The 24,425-nt window shown below is 49.7% G+C and overlaps 1 protein-coding gene across 5 annotated transcripts in view; it reads right to left on the bottom strand.

Moving 5' to 3' along the window:
* Positions 1 to 18,575: 18,575 nt before the first annotated feature.
* LOC139275951 (C2 domain-containing protein 2) overlaps positions 18,576 to 24,425 on the bottom strand; it is a 111,946-nt gene continuing 106,096 nt past the window's right edge. For all 5 annotated transcript variants that reach the window (XM_070893192.1, XM_070893190.1, XM_070893194.1 and 2 more), the window contains one exon: positions 18,576 to 22,479. In XM_070893192.1, coding sequence (XP_070749293.1) covers positions 22,271 to 22,479 — 209 coding nt within the window. In that variant the 3' untranslated portion in view covers positions 18,576 to 22,270. The remainder of the gene's footprint in view (positions 22,480 to 24,425) is intronic.

The following is a 24,425-nucleotide window of genomic DNA, read 5'->3' as shown; positions in this document are numbered from 1 at the left end:
CCCGCTCCCCGTAACCCTTAATTCCCTTATTGGTTAAAAATCTATCTATCTGTGATTTGAATACATTCAATGAGCTAGCCTCAACTGCTTCCTTGGGCAGAGAATTCCACAGATTCACAACCCTCTGGGAGAAGAAATTCCTTCTCAACTCGGTTTTAAATTGGCTCCCCCGTATTTTGAGGCTGTGCCCCCTAGTTCTAGTCTCCCCGACCAGTGGAAACAACCTCTCTGCCTCTATCTTGTCTATCCCTTTCATTATTTTAAATGTTTCTATAAGATCACCCCTCATCTTTCTGAACTCCAACGAGTAAAGACCCAGTCTACTCAATCTATCATCATAAGGTAACCCCCTCATCTCCAGAATCAGCCTAATGAATCGTCTCTGTACCCCCTCCAAAGCTAGTATATCCTTCCTTAAGTAAGGTGACCAAAACTGCACGCAGTACTCCAGGTGTGGCCTCACCAATACCCTATACAGTTGCAGCAGGACCTCCCTGCTTTTGTAGTCCATCCCTCTCGCAATGAAAGCCAACATTCCATTCACCTTCCTGATTGCCTGCTTCACCTGCAAACTATCCTTCTGTCATTCAAGCACAAGGACCAATTGGAGAGCTGTGGAGGCGTGTCCTGCTCAGTAGGAACTGTGAGCAGTGAGGGAAGCTGCAAGCAACTTGAGCTCCTGCCTGTAGAGCCCTGAGACCAGCCCAGGAAGAGAAGGAAGGAAGGGGCTTCACCTACAACTTTACCCAGAGGGAGAGGAGGAAAAAACAGAAAACTTTGAACAACTTTACCATTCTGCAAGGAGTTGGAGAGAGGGGGAAAAACCAACAACAAACCAGTGTGGAAGGAGGGAGACCCAACATTCTACAGGTGGGTGTGGGTGCATTTCCCCAAAAAGACTTTGTTGTATCGGTGGGGGGAGGAAAGAAGACCACTGAGGGCCGGAACATCGCGGGGGGTGTGTGTGTGTGTGGAAGTGTGCGTGGGGGCCGTGCTTACAACTAGGCCCCCCCCACAATTGGAACCCCCCCCACCCCCCACATTTGCCTAGCCTGGGATAGCTGGAGCTACCAGGCTGAAGATTGTTGTATTTCTTGATCATCCTATTAAAGATCGTTAAGGATTGTGTGCCTGGTGGCTCCAGCTACCCCAGGTGAAGACATCTTCTCCCCCCACCTGAAGACCACCCCAAAGACTTTTGTATTTTGCCATCTGGGGAGTGCACCCACCCACAGCTGCGAGGAGAGACCTGCCCTCGCAGCCCCCCCCCCTTCCCACCCCCCTCTCTCTTTCTCTGCTACTCTGTTTCTCCCCTCTCTCTCTGAGGCCTCTTCCTTCCAAATTTGCAAAAAAAAACCAATTAAGACAACTGAGCAGAGGGAGCAAGGCCTCTCCCCAATTACCAACTAGGGGAGAGGTGCCTCGTTAAGGGCTCCTCTGCTCAGTTAACATAAGAGGCCAATTAAGACCTTTAAGGCCTGTGACTTTGGGGTGGGTGTAGCCCTTAAAGGGACCCCGTGATGGCGACCCCATCCACGCCGGTGGCAGGGCCAGCAAGGACGTATGCGCAGGCGGTGTCCACATCCACGGCACCTCCTGCGCCACCCGCTGCCCTGCCACCATTCAGACTTATAACCAGGAAACACGGGGTCAAGAGCTACACTCACCCCACAATGAGCATTGAGGAGTGCGTGCGGGCGATGGCTGGGGTAGTCGGCCCCTCGGCCATTGTCGCAGCCTCCAAGATGTCTGGGAAGGCCGTGTTCTTCCTGGGGTCGGAGCGGGCGGTGTCCCTGGCCCTTGAAAAGGGGCTCACGGTGGGCGGGACGTTCCTGCCGGTGGACCCTCTCGAGGCCACCGCGCAGAGGGTCATCGTTTCAAACGTCCCGCCCTTTGTTTCCGCTGAGCTCCTCCTCCCTCACCTACAACAACTGGGGGAGGTAAGGTCAGGGATCAACCCCATACCGCTCGGCCTCAGGGAGAGCAGCCTGCGCCACGTGTTCTCCTTCCGCCGCCAGCTCTTTGTCCGGCTGGCGCGGGAGGAGACGACGGAAGGTCATTTTAATGTGGTGCACGAGGGGACTGCCTACCGCGTCTTCTGGACGTCGGACGGCGTGCGGTGCCATGCCTGCAGGGAGGTGGGGCACGTTCGCAAGAACTGCCCCGCCTCCAAGGCCGCCAAACCACCGAAGGCGGCCAAGGCTGGCGCCGCCGCCACCCCTCCCCCTAGTTGCGTCCGCGTGCCGGGAGCCATGGGTGCGCGGGCATCGTCGGAGGCCTTTGTTTTCAGGGCCTCCGGCGGGGGGGAGGGAGAGCGTCCGACCGGAAAGAAGGCGCGGAAGAAGACAAAACATCAAGAGGCGGGTCCCCTCAGTGCGCCGGATAATTTGACCACCGCGCTCAGCCCAACCCCGTCACCGGCGAGCGCGGGGTGCCCCGAGCCCGTGCCCGAGCCCTTGAACAACACCACAGAGGGGCCCGGGCGCGGGCAAGAAAAGGAAAAGGGGGGGGCGGAGCGGGAGGCCTCGGCAGACATGGAGGTCTCCCTGACTCCGCGCGCCCCCAGGAACAAAAAGAGGCACCGCCCCAATGAGGCGGAGGGGGAACAACATCCCTCCGCGGAGGAGTCGGTGCCCGCCGCGTGTCCCGCGTCCCCCACCAGCGCCCCCAAATTGCGCTGCAGGCGCGAGGAGTCTTTCCCCGGGGAGGGTGAGACAGTTGAGGCTGCCCAGCCTCTGCCTCCCGGGGATGGAGTGGAAGATCTGCCTGTCGTGGGGGGCGTGGGGACTGCGGAGGAATGCGTAGCCGCCGGGCCGGGCGTCCCGGGGACTGAGGCGGGCGAGGCCGAAAAGGCCGAACCTGAGCCCGCCCAGCTATTACCCAACTTCCCCCGGGAGTCGGTCGACCCGGCAGAAAAACAATTTGTTGATTTTAATGAAACTGTAGATGCTGGGCCGGGGGGTGGCAGCGGGGAGGGGGAGGAACACCCACCCTCGCCCCTTACTTTGGAGCTGGAGCACTTGGAGGGCCTGGGGATTTCCTATGGCCGGGTCTCTCCTTGTTCTCCGGTTCCTGGGGCGGAGGGGGAACCCCTTCCGCTGTCATTTCCCGACCCGGCACCATTTTTAAAAGAGCCCAGTGGGGACTCCTCTGCCGACGATCCTGGGGGTGGGATCGGGGCAGTGCCAGGGCCGGTTGGAGCGGCCGGTTCATTTGCCGTACCTTGTGCGGTCGATGGGCCGGCTGCTGGCGGCCACCTCCCGGAGGAGGACGGGGACTCGGTGGGGGACGCGGGTGAAGACCTAGAGACCACCGCCAGGGAGGCGGTGGATCTGCTCGCGGCCGCCGCTGAGGCCCTCCTCGTTCCTGCAAAGGAACTCCGGGACTTTTTGGCCCAGAGCCGGGGTCGCCGCGACCAAGCCCGACTGGCCCTGGAAAAATGGTCCGAGCCGGAGCTGATCAAGGGGTCCGTCCGCGCCGCCGTTAAAACCTTGGCCGCGGGCGGGCCCTTGACAAAGGAGCAGCACCTTGAGCTGCGCGAGCTCGAGGGACTCCTCGCTGGGCTGCGGAGGGAGCGGAGTTCAACAAAAGACTCCGCTCCCTCCCCCACAATAGGTTAAGGTAGAGGTTGCACTATGCTTTTGTCATGAAGATAACCATAGCCAGCCTCAACATCAACGGCGGCAGAGGGGCACGCCGTAGATTTGACAATTTTTCGCTCCTGCGGGAGGGGAAATATGCGGTGTGCTTCCTGCAAGAAACCCACACCGTTCCGGGAGACGAAGCCACGTGGCTCCTGGAATGGCAAGGAGAGGTCCGCATGAGCCACCTCACCGCCATTTCTAGTGGGGTGGCCATCTTGCTGGGCCCGCATTTTCAGCCGGAGATCTTGGGGGTCGAGGAGCCCGTGCCAGGCCGCTTGCTGCACGTAACGGTTCGCCTGGGGGACGTGCCGCTCCATCTCGTGAACGTGTACGCCCCTCATCCCGGCCCGCAGCAAACGCGCTTCTTTGAAGAGGTGTCCGCTCTTCTTGGCTCCGTCGACGTCGGCGACTGCATTGTCCTCGGGGGGGATTTTAACTGCACCCTCGAGGCGAGGGACCGCTCCGGTGCCCCGCAGTGCATGACGGCGATGGAGAAGTTGAGGGACCTGGTCGGGTCCTTCGACTTGGTGGACGTCTGGCGAAATCTCCACCCCGACTCCAGCGCCTTTACTTGGGTGAGGCCTGGAGTTGGATGGTCTAGAGTCGACCGCCTTTACGTGTCTCGGGCGTACGTTTCCTGCGTCCCGGCGGCCTCCATGCGGCCGGTGCCGTGTTCGGACCACCACCTGGTGTGGGCGGAGCTCGCTTCGCTCCGCGCGAGGACGGGGTCCGCGTACTGGCACTTTAACAACCGGCTGCTGGAGGACGTGCGGTTCCAGGACTCGTTCCGTCGATTCTGGTCCGACTGGAGAAGGAAGCAGGGGGGCTTCCCCTCCTTGAGGCTATGGTGGGACGTGGGCAAGGCTCACGTCCGCGTCTTCTGTCAAGAGTACGCGAGGGGGTCGACCAAGAGGCGGGCGGCCAGAGTCGGGCGCCTAGAAAAAGAGGTGCTCGACCTGGAAGCCCGTCTCGGTCAAGTCGTCCAGGACCCGGCCCTGCGGACGGTGTACGAAGCGAAGAAGGCCGCGCTGAAGGACCTGCAGCTCGTCGGGTCCCGAGGCGCGTTCGTGAGGTCGCGGATCCGGTTCCTGCGGGATCTGGACCGCGGCTCCCCCTTCTTCTACTCGCTGGAAAAAAGGCAGAGTGTCCGTAAGCAGCTCTTGACGCTGCTGGCCGACGACGGCTCTCTCGTCTCGGATCCGGAGGGCGTCAACAACAGGGTCCGTGAATATTACGGGGCTCTGTTCTCTCCGGATCCGTCCAGCGAGGAAGCGCGTAGAGTTTTGTGGGAGGACCTGCCGAAGGTCGGCCCGGAGGGCGCCGAAAATCTGGAAGCTCCGCTAAGCCTGGCGGAGCTGACCGGTGCCCTCGCCCGGCTCTCGAGGGGAAAATCCCCGGGGCTGGACGGGCTGACCGTGGAGTTCCACAGGGCGTTCTGGGACGTCCTGGGGAGCGACTACGCGCGGGTCCTGGGGGAAAGTCTGGCGACCGGGGAGATGCCCCTCTCTTGGCGCAGGGCAGTCATCGTCCTGCTGCCTAAGAAGGGCGATCTCCGCCTCCTTAAGAACTGGCGCCCGGTCTCCCTCCTCAGCACGGACTACAAAATCTTCGCCAGGGCGATGTCTGCTCGCCTTGGTGCTGTGCTGGACCACATGATCCACCCCGACCAGTCATACACGGTCCCGGGCCGGACAATCCACGATAACATCCATCTGGTCCGGGACCTCATCCATTGTTCCCAGGAGGCTGGTCTGTCGGTCGCCTTCCTATCCCTCGACCAAGAGAAGGCGTTCGACAGGGTGGATCACGACTATCTGCTCGGAACTCTGCGCGCTTTCGGGTTCGGGACGCATTTCGTCGCCCGGATCCGACTTTTGTACGCCGCCGCGGAGTGTCTGATTAAGGTTAACGGGTCCTTGACGGCGCCCCTTCGCTTTAGGAGAGGGGTGCGCCAGGGATGCCCCATGTCCGGCCAGTTATACGCCGTTTGCGTGGAGCCTTTCCTGCGCCTCTTGCGGACGAGGTTGACGGGACTGGCTCTGCAAGGGCCGGGCGTGGAGGTCGTCCTCTCGGCTTACGCCGATGACGTGCTCCTCGCGATAGAGGATCCCGCTGACCTGCGGAGGATGCGTGAGTGCCAGGAGATTTACTCGGCCGCGTCCTCCGCCAGGATCAACTGGGAGAAATGTTCCGGACTCCTGGTGGGTCAGTGGCGGGTGGACTCCCTGCCGGAGGAGCTCAGGCCTTTTGCCTGGAGCACGACCCATCTCCTCTATCTGGGAGTCTACCTTAGCCCCGACGAGGAAGCCTGGCCGGCGAACTGGCAGGAGCTGGAGGCCAAGGTCGCCGCTCGCCTAGGGCGCTGGACAGGACTGCTCCGAGTGCTGTCCTACAGGGGTCGAGCGCTAGTCATAAACCAGCTGGTGGCCGCAATGCTGTGGTACCGGCTGGTCACTTTGACCCCTCCCCCTGCGTTTGTCGCCAAGATACAGAAGAAGCTGGTGGACTTCTTCTGGAACAACAGGAAGCACTGGGTCTCTGTCGCGGTCTTGAGTCTCCCGCTTGAGGAGGGCGGTCAGTCGTTGGTGTGCGTCAGCGCCCAGCTCGCGATTTTCCGTCTTCAGACCCTGCAGAGATACCTTTACGTCGAGCCCCCTCCTAGGTGGTGTGCTCTGGCGAGGTATTTCTTCCGCCAGCAGCTCGACCTCAATTATGACACGCAGCTCCTGTTTGTGAACTTGGGGGGTGCCAGGACCGCCCTCCGGGAGCTGCCTGTCTTTTACAGGGAACTCATCAGGGTCTGGAACAAAGTCTCCACCAAGCGCAGCTCTCCACCGGCTGGAGTGGCGGCCGTCCTGCAGGAACCGCTGCTCGGGAATCCGTACCTCCACGGCCGAGGCTTCATGTGGCGGTCGGAAGAGAGGGCTGTGGCTGGTGAGGTGACCAGGGTCAGGGACCTGCTCGATGGCGGAGGAGCGGGCTGGATGGCGCCAGTCACGCTGGCGCGGCGCCTAAATTCTGCCAACGTCCGCCGCGCGGCCGATGCCATCGAGTCGCTAAAAACAGCTCTGGGCCCTGACTCCGTTAGGTGTATCGAGGAGGCTCAAGCACGTGGGGAGATCCCGTCCGAACTGACCCCCGTCCGGACGGAATTCCTCATCGGCGCCAAACCCCGGAACCTCCCTCGGGGGCCGGCGCCTCACAACTTGAGCCGCCTCGGGGAAATCCCCTCCGTGCCTTTCAGTTCCGCGCGGAGGGGTTTCCTGTACGGGCTGCTCCTGCACACCCTCAACTTTGCCATCCTCGCCGGCCGTCCGGACACGCCATGGCGTACCATCTTGCCGTCCGGAGGAGGCGGGGGTCCCCGATGGAGGGCACTCTACGCAGGGGTCCTCCCACTATTCATCGGGGACTTGGCCTGGAGGGTGGTGCACGGAGCAGTGCCGTGCAACAAATTTTTAAGCCGGTTCACGGACTCCCAGGCCGCCTGCAATTTCTGCGGTCTGGAGGAGTCCGTGTTCCATGTTTTTATTGAATGCACAAGGTTGCAGCCCCTGTTCCACTATTTGAAGGGGCTGCTCCTGAAATTCTGGCTGCACTTCAGTCCCACTCTCCTGATCTTTGGGCACCCTGTGCGGAGGGGAGCGGGTAGGTCCGAGGGCCTCCTCGTAGGACTGCTCCTGGGCACGGCCAAGGGTGCCATCAGCCGGTCCAGGCAGCGGGCGGTCGAGGGGGTCGTTCAACCTGACTGCCTGCCTCTCTTCCGCTCTTACATCCGATCCAGGGTGTCCTTGGAGATGGAGCACGCGGTGTCCACCGGTACGCTCGCGGCCTTCCGCGAGAGGTGGGCACCGGAGGGACTGGAGTGCATCATCACGCCCGGCAACCAAATTTTAATTTGATTTTACGTTTTAAAGTTTAATTTGTTTTAATTGCCGGTGCTTTTAGTGTCCCCCTCTCCTTTTATAGGGGGCACTGGAAAAAGGAAAAATTTGATTTTAGTGCCCCAAAAAAAAAAAAACACAAAAAAAATAAATAAAAAAGGGGCCTTGTAAATGTCTTGTGTGTGTCATCCAGGTCGGGTGGCACGGATACATGTTTTATGTTTTTGCAGGTGAACTCCAAAAAGAGTTTCATGCACAAGGATCCCCAGGTCCCTCTGCACCGCAGCATGTTGTAATTTCTCCCCATTCAAATAATATTCCCTTTTACTGCTTTTTTTCCCAAGGTGGATGACCTCACACTTTCCGACATTGTATTCCATCTGCCAAACCTGAGCCCATTCGCTTAATCTATCCAAATCTCCTTGCAGCCTCTCTGTGTCCTCTACACAACCCCATTACAGCCTCCAAATGGCTTTTAAATAATTATAAGGCGATCAGACTTTGCTGGATGAGAATCCCTACATTAACTTAGGAAATACACTGTCACCTACCCAAAGCAAAATAGCAGGTGCAACGAGACCTGGGTGTCATGGTTCATCAGTCATTGAAAGTTGGCATGCAGGTACAGCAGGCGGTGAAGAAGGCAAATGGTATGTTGGCCTTCATAGCGAGGGGATTTGAGTATAGGAGCAGGGAGGTCTTACTGCAGTTGTACAGGGCCTTAGTGAGGCCTCACCTGGAATATTGTGCTCAGTTTTGGTCTCCTAATCTGAGGAATTACATTCTTGCTATTGAGGGAGTGTAGCGAAGGTTCACCAGACTGATTCCCGGGATGGCGGGATTTACATATGAGGAGAGACTGGATCAACTGGGCCTTTATACACTGGAGTTTAGAAGGATGAGAGGGGATCTCAGAAACTTATAAGATTCTGACGGGACTGGACAGGTTAGATGCGGGAAGAATGTTCCCGATGATGGGGAAGTCCAGAATAAGGGGTAGGCCATTTAGGACTGAGATGAGTAGAAACTTCTTCACTCAGAGAGTTGTTAACCTGTGGAATTCCCGACCGCAGAGAGTTGTTGATGTTGTGTATCTGTAAAGCATGCACTCCCATGTTCCGCCACTAGGGAGCGCATCCCCTGAAGTCCCAAGGGATCCCAGCATCCCTTGGGAGCACTGTATATAAGCCGGCCCCTAAGGCCTGTTCCTCACTCTGGAGTGTCTTATTAAAGACTGAGGTCACTGTTACTTTAACCTCCCTGTGTGCAGCCTCATCTGTGTTAGGAACACAATAACTGGCGATCAGAATACGAATCCAACGCAAAGATGCAGCAAACTGTGGGCATCCTGGGGAAGTTCTCGGAGGGTGAGGACTGGGAAGTCTATGTCGAATGGCTAGACCAGTACTTTGTAGCCAATGAGCTGGACGGAGAAGGAAGTGCTGCAAAAAGGAGAGCGGTCCTCCTCACAGTCTGCGGGGCACCGACCTACAGCCTCATGAAGAATCTTCTGGCTCCGGTGAAACCCACAGATAAGTCGTATGAGGAGCTGTGTACACTGGTTCGAGAGCATCTTAACCCGAGGGAGAGCGTGCTGATGGCGAGGTATCGGTTCTACACGTGCCAGCGATCTGAAGGTCAGGAAGTGGCGAGCTACGTCGCCGAGCTAAGGCGACTTGTAGGATAATGTGAGTTTGATGGTTACCTGGAGCAAATGCTCAGAGACTTTTTTATACTGGGCATTGGCCACGAGACTATCCGATGAAAACTTTTGACTGCAGAGACACCGATCCTCAGTAAGGCCATTGCGATAGCACAGGCGTTTATGTCCACCAGTGATAACACCAAACAAACCTCTCAGCACACAAGTGCTAGCAATGTTCATAAATGAACTGGAACTGTGTTTGCGAGCAGAAATGTACAGGGCAGAACCCACGAGTCTGCAACTGCCAGCAGGCCTCAGGTGACCCAGATGATTCAGAGTCCGCAACAAAGGATGAATGCAAGGCAATTCACACCTTGTTGGCGTTGTGGAGGTTTCCATTCAGCCTATTCATGCCGCTTCAAAGGGTATGTTTGCAAGAGCTGTGGAACAATGGGGCACCTCCAACGAGCTTGCAGACGAGCTGCAAGCTCTGCAAAACCTGCTAACCACCACGTGGCAGAGGAAGATCGGTCCATGGTGTATCAAAGCAATTTCGAGCCTCAGAGAGAGGAGGCAGATGCTGAAGTACACGGGGTGCACACATTTTCGACGAAATGTCCACCTATAATGCTAAACGTAAAATTGAATGGCTTACCCGTAGCCATGGAACTGGACACTGGCACTAGCCAATCCATCATGAGTAAAAAGATGTTTGAGAGACTGTGGTGCAACAAGGCACTCAGACCAGCCCTGAGCCCCATCCACACGAAACTGAGAACGTACACCAAAGAGCTTATCACTGTCCTGGGCAGCGTCATGGTCAAGGTCACCTACGAGGGCACGGTGCACGAACTGCCACTCTGGATTGTCCCACACTGCTTGGAAGGAGCTGGCTGGGCAAAATCCGCTGGCACTGGGATGACATCCGAGCGCTATCACATGTCGATGTGGCCTCATGTACCCAGGTTCTTAACAAATTTCCTTCCCTTTTTGAGCCAGGCATTGGAAACTTTTCCGGGGCGAAGGTGCGGATCCACTTGGTCCCAGAGGCATGACCCATTCACCACAAGGCGCGAGCGGTACCTCACATGATGAGGGAGAGAGTGGAAATCGAGCTGGACAGGCTGCAACGCGAGGGCATCATCTCCCCAGTGGAATTCAGCGAGTGGGCCAGCCCGATTGTTCCAGTGCTCAAAAGTGATGGCACGGTCAGGATTCGCGGCGATTATAAAGTAACTATTAATTGTTTCTCACTACAGGACCAATACTCGCTACCTAAGGCAGACAACCTATTTGCGATGCTGGCAGGAGGCAAGACGTTCACCAAGCTCGACCTGACTTCGGCCTACATGACGCAGGAGCTGGAGGAGTCTTCGAAGAGCCTCACCTGCATCAACACGCACAAGGGTCTGTTCATCTACAACAGATGCACATTTGGAATTCGGTCGGCTGCAGCAATCTTCCAGAGAAACATGGAGAGCTTACTCAAGTCGGTACCACACACGGTGGTCTTTCAGGACAACATATTGGTCACGGGTCGGGACACCGCAGAGCACCTACAAAACCTGGAGGAGGTCCTCCAGCGATTGCATCGCTTAGGGCTGCAGCTGAAGAGGCCGAAATGCGTCTTCATGGCAACAGAAGTGGAGTTTTTGGGGAGAAAGACCGCATTCAGCCCACAGACGCCAAGACAGAGGCTATCAGGAACACGCCCAGGCCACAGAACGTCACGGAGCTGCGATCGTTCCTGGGACTCCTCAACTATTTTGGTAACTTCCTACCGGGGTTAAGCACCCTTTTAGAGCCCCTACATGTGTTATTGCGTAAAGGTGAGAACTGGGTATGGGGAAAAAAACAAATAATTGCTTTTGAGACAGCCAGAAACATTTTATGCTCCAACAAGCTGCTTGTATTGTATAACCCGTGTAAAAGACTTGTGCTAGCATGTGACGCATCGTCGTACGGAGTCGGGTGTGTATTACAACAAGCTAACGTTGCGGGGAAGTTGCAACCTGTCGCCTATGCTTCCAGGAACTTGTCTAAGGCCGAGAGGTCCTACAGCATGATTGAGAAAGAGGCATTAGCTTGTGTGTTCGGGGTAAAGAAAATGCATCAGTACCTGTTTGGCCTCAAATTTGAGCTGGAAACCGATCACAAGCCCTTCATATCCCTGTTCGCTGAAAACAAGGGGATAAATACTAATGCCTCAGCCCGCAAACAAAGGTGGGCACTCGCGCTATCAGCGTATAACTATACCATCCGCTACAGGCCAGGCACCGAGAACTGTGCGGATGCTCTCAGTCGGCTACCATTGCCCACCACGGGGGTGGAAATAGCGCAGCCTGCAAACTTGTTGATGGTGGCGCAGCCCGCAGACTTGTTGATGGTTATGGAAGCGTTTGAAAATGATAAATCACCCGTCACGGCTCGCCAGATTAGGACTTGGACCAGCCAAGATCCTCTGCTGTCCCTCGTAAAAAACTGTATACTGCATGGGAACTGGGCCAGCATCCCCGTTGAAATGCAAGAGCCAATCAAGCCGTTCCAGTGGCGAAAGGACGAGCTGTCCATTCGGGCAGACTGCTTGTTGTGGGGTAACCGCGTAGTGCTACCCAAAAAGGGCAGGGAGACGTTCATCTCGGATCTCCACAGCACACACCTGGGTATAGTAATGATGAAAGCGATAGCCAGATCCCACGTGTGGTAGCCCGGTATCGACTCTGACTTAGAGTCCTGTGTACAGCAATGCAGCATGTGTGCTCAGTTGAGCAACGCTCCCAGAGAGGCACCACTAAGTTTGTGGTCCTGGCCCTCCAGACCATGGTCGAGGATCCATGTTGACTATGCAGGCCCGTTTCTCGGTAAAATATTCCTGGTGGTGGTGGATGCTTTTTCAAAATGGATTGAATGTGAAATAATGTTGGGAAGCACTGCCACCGCCACCATTGTAAGTCTGAGGGCCATGTTTGCCACCCACGGCCTACCTGACATACTGGTCAGTGACAACGGGCCATGTTTCACCAGTGCCAAATTTAAAGAATTCATGACCCGCAATGGGATCAAACATGTCACCTCGGCCCCGTTTAAACCAGCCTCCAATGGGCAGGCAGAGCAGGCAGTACAAACAATCAAACAGAGCCTTAAACGAGTCACAGAAGGCTCACTCCAAACCCGCCTGTCCTGAGTACTGCTCAGCTACCGCATGAGACCCCACTCGCTCACAGGGGTACCCCCGGCTGAGCTACTCATGAAAAGGACACTTAAAACCAGACTCTCGCTGGTTCACCCCAACCTGCATGATCAGGTAGAGAGCAGGCAGCAGCAACAAAATGTAAACGATGGTCGCGCCACTGTGTCACGGGAAATTGATCTGAATGACCCTGTGTATGTGCTAAACTATGGACATGGTCCCAAGTGGATCGCGGGCACGGTGATAGCTAAAGAAGGGAGTAGGGTGTTTGTAGTCAAACTAGACAATGGACAAATTTGCAGAAAGCACCTGGACCAAACGAGGCTGCGGTTCACAGACTGCCCTGAACAACCCACAGCAGACACCACCTTTTTCGAGCCCACAACACACACCCAAAGGATCAACGACACCACCCCGGACCAGGAAATCGAACCCATCACGCCCAACAGCCCAGCAAGGCCAGGCTCACCCAGCAGCCCTGCAGGGCCAACAACACGCCAGCCCAGCGAGGGCACAGCCAACACACCAGAACAGACATTTGTACCGAGGCGGTCCACCAGGGAAAGAAAGGCTCCCGACTGCCTCACCTTGTAAATAGTTTTCACTTTGACTTTGGGGGGGGGGGAGTGATGTTGTGTATGTGTAAAGCATGCACTCCCATGTTCCACCACTAGGAAGCGCATCCCCTGAATTCCCAAGGGATCCCAGCATCCCTTGGGAGCACTGTATATAAGCCGGCCCCTAAGGCCTGTTCTTCACTCTGGAGTGTCTTAATAAAGACTGAGGTCACTGTTACTTTAACCTCCGTGTGCAGTCTCATCTGTGTTAGGAACACAACAGTTGATGCTAGTTCATTGGATATATTCAAGAGGGAGTGAGATATGGCCCTTATGGCTAAAGGGATCAAGGGGTATGAAGAGAAAGCAGGAAAGGGGTACTGAGGGAATGATCAGCCATGATCTTATCGAATGGTGGTGCAGGCTCGAAAGGCCGAATAGCCTACTCCTGCACCTAGTTTCTATGGTTCTATGTTACTCTGCTTATCATTTGCTGTCTTTCAACACCAAAGAGACCTAGTTTCTTTGGTTTTTCTTCAGAGTTCAGTCCTCTGAGTCCATCGGCTCTTTTCTGCACTTCTCCATGGCTTGGCTGTTGCCCTTGTAGTTGATGACAAATGCTGGTTACTGTGCTTAAAATATAATCTGACCAGAACATGCTACAGGTTCAGTAGAACATCCTCTGACTTACACTCAATTCATTTAGCATTCTAATTGGGGATTTTTTTCTGTTGCACAATGAATTGGTCGGTTAATTGCTATACCTACTGACAATACACAAGATTTCTCTCAACCTCACCTTTAGCTGTTCTTACATCAGTTCATACAGTGATGTATTTTTTCTTCTAATGTTCAGTACCTTACATTTCTCAGTATAACATTTCACCTGTCACTGGTCTGCTCATCTATCTCATTTCCTGAAGGCAGTGAATAATGGTAGGTTATGGCAAGTGGCATATAATCCACTAAATTGACTACTGCCAGATCAGGCTTGATCACCTTAAGCAGCAGAGGTACTGCTCTCTGCTGCCATATCATATTATTCCAGGGCAAGGAAAACTTTTTTGCAATGATTAAGTGCATCTTCTAACTTTCCTCCGCACCTCTGATATTAAATGTGAGGATTTTGTGGATTGACTATTTCAAAATCAAGGCCACCTACTCAGTTGCCTATGTTTCATAGTTCTGAACCATCTACATTTTGTGTGGACACCAGCTTTTCTGGCCCCCATTCACACTTCGGAGGCTGTGAAATCTGAAGACGCCCAACATATTTAAGAAAATACCCAGAACACCTATGTGGGTGATGAGCCAGACATCAGTTGCATGAGAGAACAGTGGGAACTGCTGAGAGACTAGTTTACCACATCCCTGCTCTTACTCTAGTTTACAAACATAAGCAGAGCCAGAGCTTTGCCAGGAGTTTGAACATCGAGCCAAAGCTGTCCCATGTTGAGTGGTTGCCTGTGGCAGCACTCTCGCCTCTGCGTCAGAATTGATTCAAGTCCCAGTCCAGTGACTTGAGCACAAAAATTTGGGCTGGCACTCCAGTGCAGTGCTGAGGGAATGCCGCACTGTCGGAGGTGATGTCTTTTACATGAGACATTAAATCAAGGCCCCATAAAAGATCCCATGGCACTATTTTGAAGAAGAGCAGGGGAGTTATCTCCAATTGGGAGTCCTGCCCAATATTTATCCCTTAACCAACTTCACTAAAACAAGATTATCTGCTCATTATCATATTGTTGTCTGTGGGAGCTTGCTGTGCACAAATTGGCTGCTGTGTTTCCTACATTACAACGGTGACCACAGTTCAAAAAGTACTTCACTGGCTGTAAAGCGCTTTGGGATGTCTGGTGGTTGTGAAAGGCGCTATATAAATGCAAATCCTTTTTCTTTATCAGATTCGACTGTGACAATCCCAGATTAGGAAGACTATACTTAGTTTCCAGTTACTTTTTTATGGGGCACAAATACTGTCAGGACAAAGCAGTTCACTTGATCAGTGGAACTACTACTGGACCCAGTATCCACCATGGTGCACCATGGCTGCAATATGTATAATCTACAGTATGCATTGCAGCAACTTCAACAGCAGTTCCCTCCCCTCCGTCTTCTACTCCAATTCTGGCCTCTTGCGCATCTCAATTTTAATCGTTCCACCATTGTCAGCCGAGCCTTCAGCTGCCTAAACCCCAAGATACAGAATTCCCTCCCTAAACCTCTCCTGCTTTAAGACGCTCCTTAAAACCTACCTCTTTGTCCAAGTTTTTGGTCGCCTGTCCTAATATCTCACGTGGCTCGGTGTCAAGCTTTGTTTGATAACGCTCCTGTGAAGCGCCTTGAGACATTTTACCAAGTTAAAGACACTCAAGTTGTTCTTGTTGAGAAGGACAAGAACAGCAATATCATTGGGAACACCATCACCTCCAAGTCACACACCATCCTGACGTAGACATAAATTGCTGCTCCTTTATCTTTGCTGGGTCAATATCCTGGAAATTACTGCCTTGCACAATGTATTGTAGGAACATCACCTCAAGGACTGTAGTGGCTTAACACCCACCGCCATTTCCTCGGAAACTGTAATGGGCAATAAATGCAGCCTTACCAGTGTTGCCCAAATCCCAAAGATTAACGTCGCAACACATCTAGCAGGGCAGCCTGCTGTTTCCAACTGTTACAGCCATATTTCAAATCAAGTCCTGGTAAAAGCTCCTCAGGAAAAGGTTGGACCAGCTTTCTTCCTTATGGGTGGGATCATGGGGGAGGTGTTATGGCATAGGCCGTTCCTGGCATTACAACAGTCACTACACTTCAAAAGTGGTCATGAAAGGCAATACAAGGCCGTCTTTCTTTTAGAACTCACTAACATTGCAAAAAGAGTACGTGTCATTTTACTAGTTGGTGAAAGTTCTTATACAACGGGCACAACACTGGGGCCCAGAAATCATCCAATTTGGAGAGTACTTAATACAGTAAACAAGGAGAAATGGATTCCAGTGGCAGATGGGTTGGTAAAGTGGACACGGATTTGAGGGGAGAGATTTTTTAAAATGTAGTGAGTTACGATCTAGAATGCAAGCAGATTCAACAGTTACTTTCAAAGGGAATTGGATAAATACTTAAAAAGGAAACATTTTCGGGGCTAAGGGGACAGAGCAGGACGGGGGGTGATTAATTGGATAGCTCTTAGAGCCTGCATAGGCACAGGTGGTCAAATATCCCCTTCTGTACTGTGTTTCTGTAATATTCTTTAGAGAAGGAAACTGGTGGGCCTATATGTGACTCAAGTCCCACACCAATATGGTCAGTGTGCCCTCAAGTTGTATCAAAACTGTTACAGTTTGATATGTGATATCATACGGACTTCAGTTGAAGGCCCACCTTCTGAGAGCAACTAGGGACCAGCAATAAATTGCTGGCCTTGCCAGGAAAGCCCATATCCCTACGATCATTTAAAACATTTTTAAAAAACACTAGACGTTTGGTGGATAGATTGCTAAACCTGTTGGTTCAGTGCTCACAGGCAGTTGAGAAAGCAAATAAAACATTGGAATATATAGCTAAGGATGTGATTACTAAATCTATTATTTAACTGGCCTTGTGGTAAGGCCACATCAGGAGCACTGCGTTCACTTTTGGTTTCTTTAATAAAAGATGTCGAATTATTGGAGAGACCAGACGATGGTTAATAAATTGATTCCCGAACTTGAGGTTTGAATTAGAAGGAAAAAAAAAACTTGGATTTATATAGCGCTTTACAGATGAGTAAGTACTTTTGAAGTGTAGTCACTGTGGTAATGTAGGAAAAGTGGCAGCCAATTTGCACACAGCAAGCTCCCACAAATAGCAGTAAGATAATGACCAGATAATGATCTTTAAATAGTGCCATGGGATCTTCATGTCCACCCGAAAGTGCAAACAGAGCTTCGGTTTAGTGTCTCATCTAAAATAAGTCACCACCACCAGTGAAGCACTCGCTCACTACAGTACTGGAGTGTCAGCCTAGATTATGTGCTCAAGTCTCTGGAGTGGGGCTTGAACCCGCGACCTTCTGATTCGAGGAGAGAGTGCTCCCACTGAAACCAGGCCGACACTAATGCAAGTTTTGTTAAAAGATTTTCAAAGAGGTAGGAGAATTTGGAAAGTTCAGTTGGGCACAGGATTCAAGGACTAGAAGATACGGTTTAAAGTTAAGGGCATCAAAAAAATGTCATTTAAGCAATATATTTTTTTAAACAACAGATTACCAGCAGGGTAATGGATCAGAAAGCCACAGCAGGGTATTAAAAAAGGACTGAATGAATTCCCATTAGGAAAGAGTATGCAGGGCCATTAATTCCAGTAAGGAAATTGATGTTTGGTTTGGGTAGTCTAGACCAGTATTGTCCAATGTTAGCCACAATTGGGAATCCAGATGTGGCCAACTGCATTTTTGAACGACAAACAAAAAAGGTATAATACAATGGTCTCACCCATTCAACACAGTATGAGCGTGTACCTAAACCTGGTTATTTAGTGTCAGCTGTGGTTCAATTAATAGCAGTCTTGCCTTACGAGTCAGAAGATTATGGATTCAATTCCCACTCCACACTGGTGCACAAAATTCAGGCTGACACTCCCAGTCTTACAGATCAGATGTTAAAATAGGAGGCCCCGTCTCAAGTGGATGTAAATGATCTCGTGGCAGTATTTCAAAGAACAGCAGGGCAAAATCCACATGGTCAGTCAAAAATCAACCAACACTTAAAAAAAAAAATCCAGATTATGTTGCTGTTTGTGGGACCTTGTAATTCTGGAGATGAGGGGGTTGACTTATGAAGATAGGTTGAACGTATATACACATTGGAGTTCAGAAGAATGAGAGGTGATCTTATCGAAACATAAGAGATGATGAGGGGGCTCAACAAGGTGGATGCAGAGAGGTTATGTCCACTCATAGGGGAAACTAAAAGTAGGGGGCATAGTCTTAGAATAAGGGGTCGCCCATTTAAAACTGAGATGAGGAGAAATCTCTTGAGGGTTGAAAATCCATGGAATTCTCTGCCCCAGAGAGCTGTGGAGACTGGGTCATTGAATATATTTAAGGCGGAGATGGACAGATTTTTGAGCGATAAGGGAATAAAGGGTTATGGGGAGCGGGCGGGGAAGTGGGCCTGAGTCCATGATCATATCAGCCATGATCTTGTTAAACGGCAGAACAAGCTCGAGGGGCCAAATGGCCTACTCCTGCTTCTAGTTCTTATGTTCTTAAAAGATCCCATGACAGTATTTCGAAGAACGGGGCAAAATCCACAGGGTCAATCAAAAATCAACTAACACTTTAAAAAAAAAAATGTTGCTGTTTGTGGGACCTTGCTGTGTGCTTATTGGCTTGACGCTTTTCCGATGTTACAACAGTGATCAACGCTTCAAAAGTACTTCATTGGCTGTAAAGTGCTTTGGTCATGAAAGGTGCTAAGGAAATACATAATGCATTGTGCACAAGGCGCTTGCCGCTAAAAAGAGTGAAACCCTGTTGCCCTGTGGCTAGTCAGCAATTTCTACTGAACAACAGATAGACCAATGGTTATCTTCTCCCCAAATGTGACTATGGCGCTGAAACAATCCCATCTGCCCTGCATTCGGCAACAAGAACAAACAAGCAAAGAGTCATGATCCTCGGTATTTATTGCATTAGTTACATGAATTAAGACACTGTAGTTTTACATACGAAGGCAACTGGGTAACTTCAGTGTTTCTCCTTTGAAGCGAGACTTAACATGCAGCATTTCCTTTAATAATTCATCATCAATAACTTAGTGTGCAATCCATTTTCAGTTCTGTTTCCTGGCTCAGTTCCATAAACATCATACACTTATACTTTATTTTTCCTTTACTAATTCTAGGGAGGGAGGGAGCACCAAAGTAAGGTTCCAGTTACGGTTTATGAGAAACCTACAATCATAGTGCCCGTGCTAAATAATTAAAAAAAATATTTACAAGTTTATACGGAAACAGTACATTTTAAATGGATATAGGATTCTTATAGGCGCTAGTAATAGGGGTACATGGCCCTTTTATCACTCTTTGGTCACAGGTTTAATTCCCTAGTAGACACTGGGCTCGACGTGCAATAATTCACATGCCAGGACTTGCCTGTTCCAATTTGAGAGAGAATGAGCAACTATATAATTGGATTAATACCCTCTTCCCCTCACCTCACCCCAAACAAAAAGGCAGTAAAAGCTTGGAAGTCTTTTCAGGGAATTTAAAAAAAACTTAGTTCAAAAGAATAGGGACTACAGAACTGTTCACAGTACTTTGATAGTGCACCCCATTAACTTTCAGAGGGAGCAGTCAGTACTGAATACTCAAGTCCTGAATTGGCGGAAACCCCACTCGCAATAATGATCGGTAAGTCACTCGTTGACAATCATTTTAGACTGTATGCTATTTACATCATTACTTGTAATGTCATTTAATTAAACAAAAAAGTCACTGAGCTATAAAGAATACCTGGAAGCCCATAGTGGAAGAACAGCATCATGTAAACCCAGCACACAAGTTTCACCCCCACCTCCCCAAAAATAACAAAATAATGGAATAGAATGGTTGGGGGGGCAGGGGAATGAGGGGAAAAAGTGTTTTTTTTTATAAAAGTGACAAAATCCACAGGGTCAGTCAAAAATCAGCCACTTCTTGGCCCCAACAGGCATTTGAACTGTGTGGGAAAAGAGTAACAAGTTATTTATTGGTCTTTATACCCCATTCAGCACTTGGCATGGGTAGTACGGTGAAATGGAGATCTGCCCTAGGAAGTATGCAACTCCAGGAGCTAGAATGAAACTCGAAGAGTACAAGTTATTTTGCTCTCATCTACACAACCTGTATCGTTTTGCTGTTGTGGATTCAGTCACTACAGTTCAGTTTGTAACAACAGTAAATATTCCATCAGCAAGGCTCAGTGACAAAAAGGACATTAGTGGCACGTTCGGAGTAGCAGGTCCACAATATGGCAATAACCCAAGTAGCACTAAATTCTAATACGTCCTGAAGTGGAGGACAGGCAGGCCACCACAGTTATTCAATGACCCTGAAATACTGTTACGCAAAACTGGCAGTAGCAAAAATAAAGTCACAGCATCAAGGGCAAGATTGGGCGCCATTGTTGTAAACCAAATAATGTTGGATTTTTTTTTTTTTTTTTTAAAGTCACCCGAGGTAGGAAGGTACAAATTCTGAGGTTATTTCCTATTGCTGTATCCTGGCTTGAAGCAAACATCGGGGATGGCCAGAGAAGGTGAGGCACTCGCTCTCCAAGCAATAAACTGGCACCTTCAGAGCTGGGCATCTGCAGCCCACTGCCCTTTCTTTTTTTGAGTTGCCCCCACCCAGCACTAGAAGGAAGTGCACCCTCGAGGCTTCAGAAGTAGCACAGCAGCAACAGCCGTTGCACTACATCACCGGGCAGAATAGGAACCTGGGCAAGCTACGACAAGTGGTGGATTCAGGCAACAACTTCTCGAGTCAAAAAAAATTCAAGTGCAGTTTCAGAAGATTCCTCTGGTTCCACTAAACATGTGGCACCTAAAGTGGCACAGTGCAACAGCATACTCACATGGCCTTCAGGAAGCTCGATATTTATTTAAAAAAGTGTTCAGGTGATGTTACATTCCCGAAAATACTACCCAATAAAAAAAAGAGTGCGCTACTTCATTTCACACAAACCTACTGAACGCCGATTTTTGTCCTATTTCAAATACCTTCATACAGTGAACGATTACATACTCATGTCAGTACAATTCTATTTTTGTAGTGGTGGTTTTTTCTTCTGTATGCTCCTCTTCCTTGCTTCATTAGTTCAGATTTCCAAACTGCAAGATGGTATAAAAAGCCAAGAAGCAGGCTTGTAACCTCGAGTCAGAAACGTCGTCAATTCAGAGGTTCAGACTGTGCCGTAGAGGGGAAATGGATGCTTTCGAGCTCCAGCTTGGAGCTCCTGTAATGGCAAATATCAGGCTACAGGACATGGCTTCTTTTTGGCACACACCAAACTTAATTGTTTTGATAATTTAAGCTGAAACATTACAAATTAAACAAGGTCATCCAAGTTCAGGTTTAAAAGCTACTTAGTAAACAATCATATCAACATTTTTCATTTGAATTCCATGATTTGTGTTTTCGAAGGGACGTGGTCATTCCTCTCACTGCACTGATTTGATCATCACGTCTCTGGATTTCTCTCAGGGATCACATGAGGACTTGTTAGCCAGGGACCAAGGCAGGGCGCTGGTTCCCATACAGCACATGGCTCCTCCCTCCCTCCCGACAATTATTTAGCAGCTTCGATAAGAACCACCTCCGCAATCTCATTCACCCACAATTCTCAAAGGCAAAAATGGTCATTAGATCAGCATCAAAAAAAAGGTTAAAAAAAAAATCGGATTAGTGTTCTAACCACAAGTTGCTCAAAGAATGACTCATCAAAACTGTCTTCTGAAGGAACAAAATGAAAATGGAGAATTCAAAAATTATATCTCGACTTGTTCACTTCTGTATAATTGGCTCAGTGAGTGAGGCCTAGGAGTAGGCCTCTTGGTCAGTTTTATTGTACTCTAGACAAATGAGTAAATGAGAATGAGGGTTTTGGGGGGGGGGGGGACAACAGAAAGAAGTGCTGAGAGAAATAAACAAATAGAACAATGAAATTGAGGAAATTACAAGTTTCTTGGAGTTTAAAGCACATTATATATAAAAAAAACCTGCAATAATTTTACCAATTGAAATTAGTCTGGACACTGAACATAAATCTATATTGCAAAACTGCCTCTAACCTTGCAACGTTAGCTCAGATAGTCGAGAATACCTCAGCTGAAGAGGAAGGTTGCATCTTAAGCAGGTGAAGGTTTATCTGTGGTAGGCACTGGGTACATGGTGAAACGTAGTGTTAAAGGTTCCCCGACATTTCCGAAGACTTGCACTTTACCCGCTGCTCATTACAGAGAACATTCAAAAGCTCTCAGAACCACTCCACAAAAAAATAGTGTTGCAATTTTCCCTCAATGAGCAAAAAGTAAAATTCAAAAAATAAGCTTCCTTCTAAACTGGAATAATTCCGATGTAGCGAGCCTCAGTAACTGCAAGTCAAATAACATCTTTTGCCTACTGGAGTTCGCAGATTTCCCTAGTCACAGTGCAACTGAGTGGGACGGAGAGAGAGCGAGAGAGAGAGAGAGAGAAAGAGAGAGAGAGTGAGAAAGAGCGAGCGAGCGAGCGAGCGAGAGAGAGAGAGAGAGAGAGAGAGAGAGAGAGAGAGAGAGAGAGAGAGAGAGAGAGAGAGAGAGAAGCTCAAGTGTTCGATAATTTTAGTCCACAGTGGAGCCGTTAAATTTAGCTTTGCTTTTGGATTTCGGGAAAAGCCTTTTAATGTGCTTCCTGGCCGACTTCCTCTCCTTCTCCAGGGGTGTCGGCTGCTCCAGATAAACCAGGTCATTGTGCGACTGGCTCATCCCAGGCTCCTTCTGATGGTGTCTCCGACGGAAAAAGAATTTTGCGCCACTCCTTATAAAGCCACCTAAGAAAAACAAACCAAATTTGCATAGCAAATCAGGGCCTGCACAAAAATAATCAAGACAAGCAAAAAAAAAAATATACAAAAGCAAAATACTGCGGATGCTGGAAATCTGAAATTAAAAAAAAACAGAAAATGCTGGAAATACTCAGCGGGTCAGGCAGCATCTGTGGAGAGAGAAACAGAGTTAACGTTTCAGGTCGGTGACCTAATATATATATATATTTCTCTTCCCACCCTTAATGGAAACAGAAACAGGTTTGTGTTGAGAGGGTTTGTGCATACACTGAATTTCAGTTCCCCGAATGATTCAGAATGGAAAGCCTTTGTGCAATCTGGCACCAGAACAGATATTGACAGATTTTGATCTCTTCTGTCCAGAGTTAGCCGATTTCAGCTGGGGTAGTACTTCAATTGGTCTCACTGCTCTTCAGCTCCTGCTCACTCAAGTTAGGTAAAGGGGATAAGGGAATGGAGTTCCTACAATGTGTACAGAACTCCTTTCTAACCCAGTACGTAAAAAGCCCAAGGGAGGATTTGCTATTAGACCCAGCAATGCGGGAAGGGGAATAGCTAGGCAAGAGTGACCATAATATAATACGCTTTAAGATAATAACCGAGAAGGACATAAGTATGACGAAGACCAGGGTAATCGATTAGAGAAATTCTGATTTTGAGGGGCTGAGAATAGAACTTGGGAAAATAAAATGGACAACAATACTGGCAAAAAACAATGATGTAGAACAGCAATGGGAAATATTTAAAACAGTGCTCAATGGAGTCCAGGAAAAATATATTCTGCTTAAAAAAAAATATGCATTAATGGAACACCTTGGATGAATAAAGACACAAGGGAAAAATTGAAGGCAAGGAAAGAGGCATACATACATACATGGACAGCAGGGGAGTGCACGATAGGGAGATGATGAAGAGATTAGGAGTGAAGTAAAAAAAAACACACAATTAAGAAGACAAAGAGGAACTATGAAATTAAATTATCAAGGAACATAAAACAAAATAGTAAAATATTTTATAGGCACATGAATAAAAAAAGGTTGGGATGGGAATAGGGCCACGAAGGGAGAAATATTAAATAATTACTTTGCTTCTGTATTTACCAGGGAGATAGAACAGGTGGCCATGACATTGAATTGTGAGATTAGTAATGAAATCAATGCATTTAAAATAAAAAGGGGAGGTATATTAAATAAACTAGTCAAACTCAGAGGAAAATACCCCTGGGCCGGATGGATTACATCCGTGCACTTTATAAGAATCTAGGGAAGAGATCGCAGAGGCATTACTACACATGGAGTAGAAGAGCAAAGAGTACAAATACCCAAATCACAAAGTAGCGACAGGTTAAAAAGTCCATAAACAAAGCAAACCAGGCACTAGGGTTTATTTCTAGAAGGATAGAATTGAAAAGTCGAAGTTATGCTAAACTTGTATAGAATCTTGGGAGTACTGCATACAATTCTGGTCGCTATATTACAAAAAGGATATAGAGGAACTGGAGAGGGTGCAGAGAAGATTTACAAGGATGATACCAGAAATGCGAGGGTATACATATCAAGAAAGGATGAACAGGCTGGGTCTCTTTTTGGTTGAAGAGAGACAGCTGAGGGGTGACTTAATTAAAATTATGAAAGGTTTTGATAAGAGTAGATAGAGAGAGAGAGTGTTTCCACTTGTGGGCAAGAGCATAGCTAGAGGCCATCAACATAAGATAGTCACCAGGAAATCAAATAGGGAATTAAGAAACTTCTTTACCCAGAGAGCGGAGAGAATGTGGAACTCGCTGCCACAGGGAGTGGTTGAAGCGAATATTATAGAAACATAGAAAATAGGTGCAGGAGTAGGCCATTCGGCCCTTCTAGCCTGCACCGCCATTCAATGAGTTCATGGCTGAACATGCAACTTCAGTACCCCATTCCTGATTTCTCACC

The sequence above is a fragment of the Pristiophorus japonicus genome, chromosome 11 (genome assembly GCF_044704955.1).
Source record: "Pristiophorus japonicus isolate sPriJap1 chromosome 11, sPriJap1.hap1, whole genome shotgun sequence".
Taxonomy (NCBI): domain Eukaryota; kingdom Metazoa; phylum Chordata; class Chondrichthyes; family Pristiophoridae; genus Pristiophorus; species Pristiophorus japonicus.
Note: the sequence above shows the minus strand (reverse complement) of the source record. Positions and strands in the feature narration are given on the sequence as shown.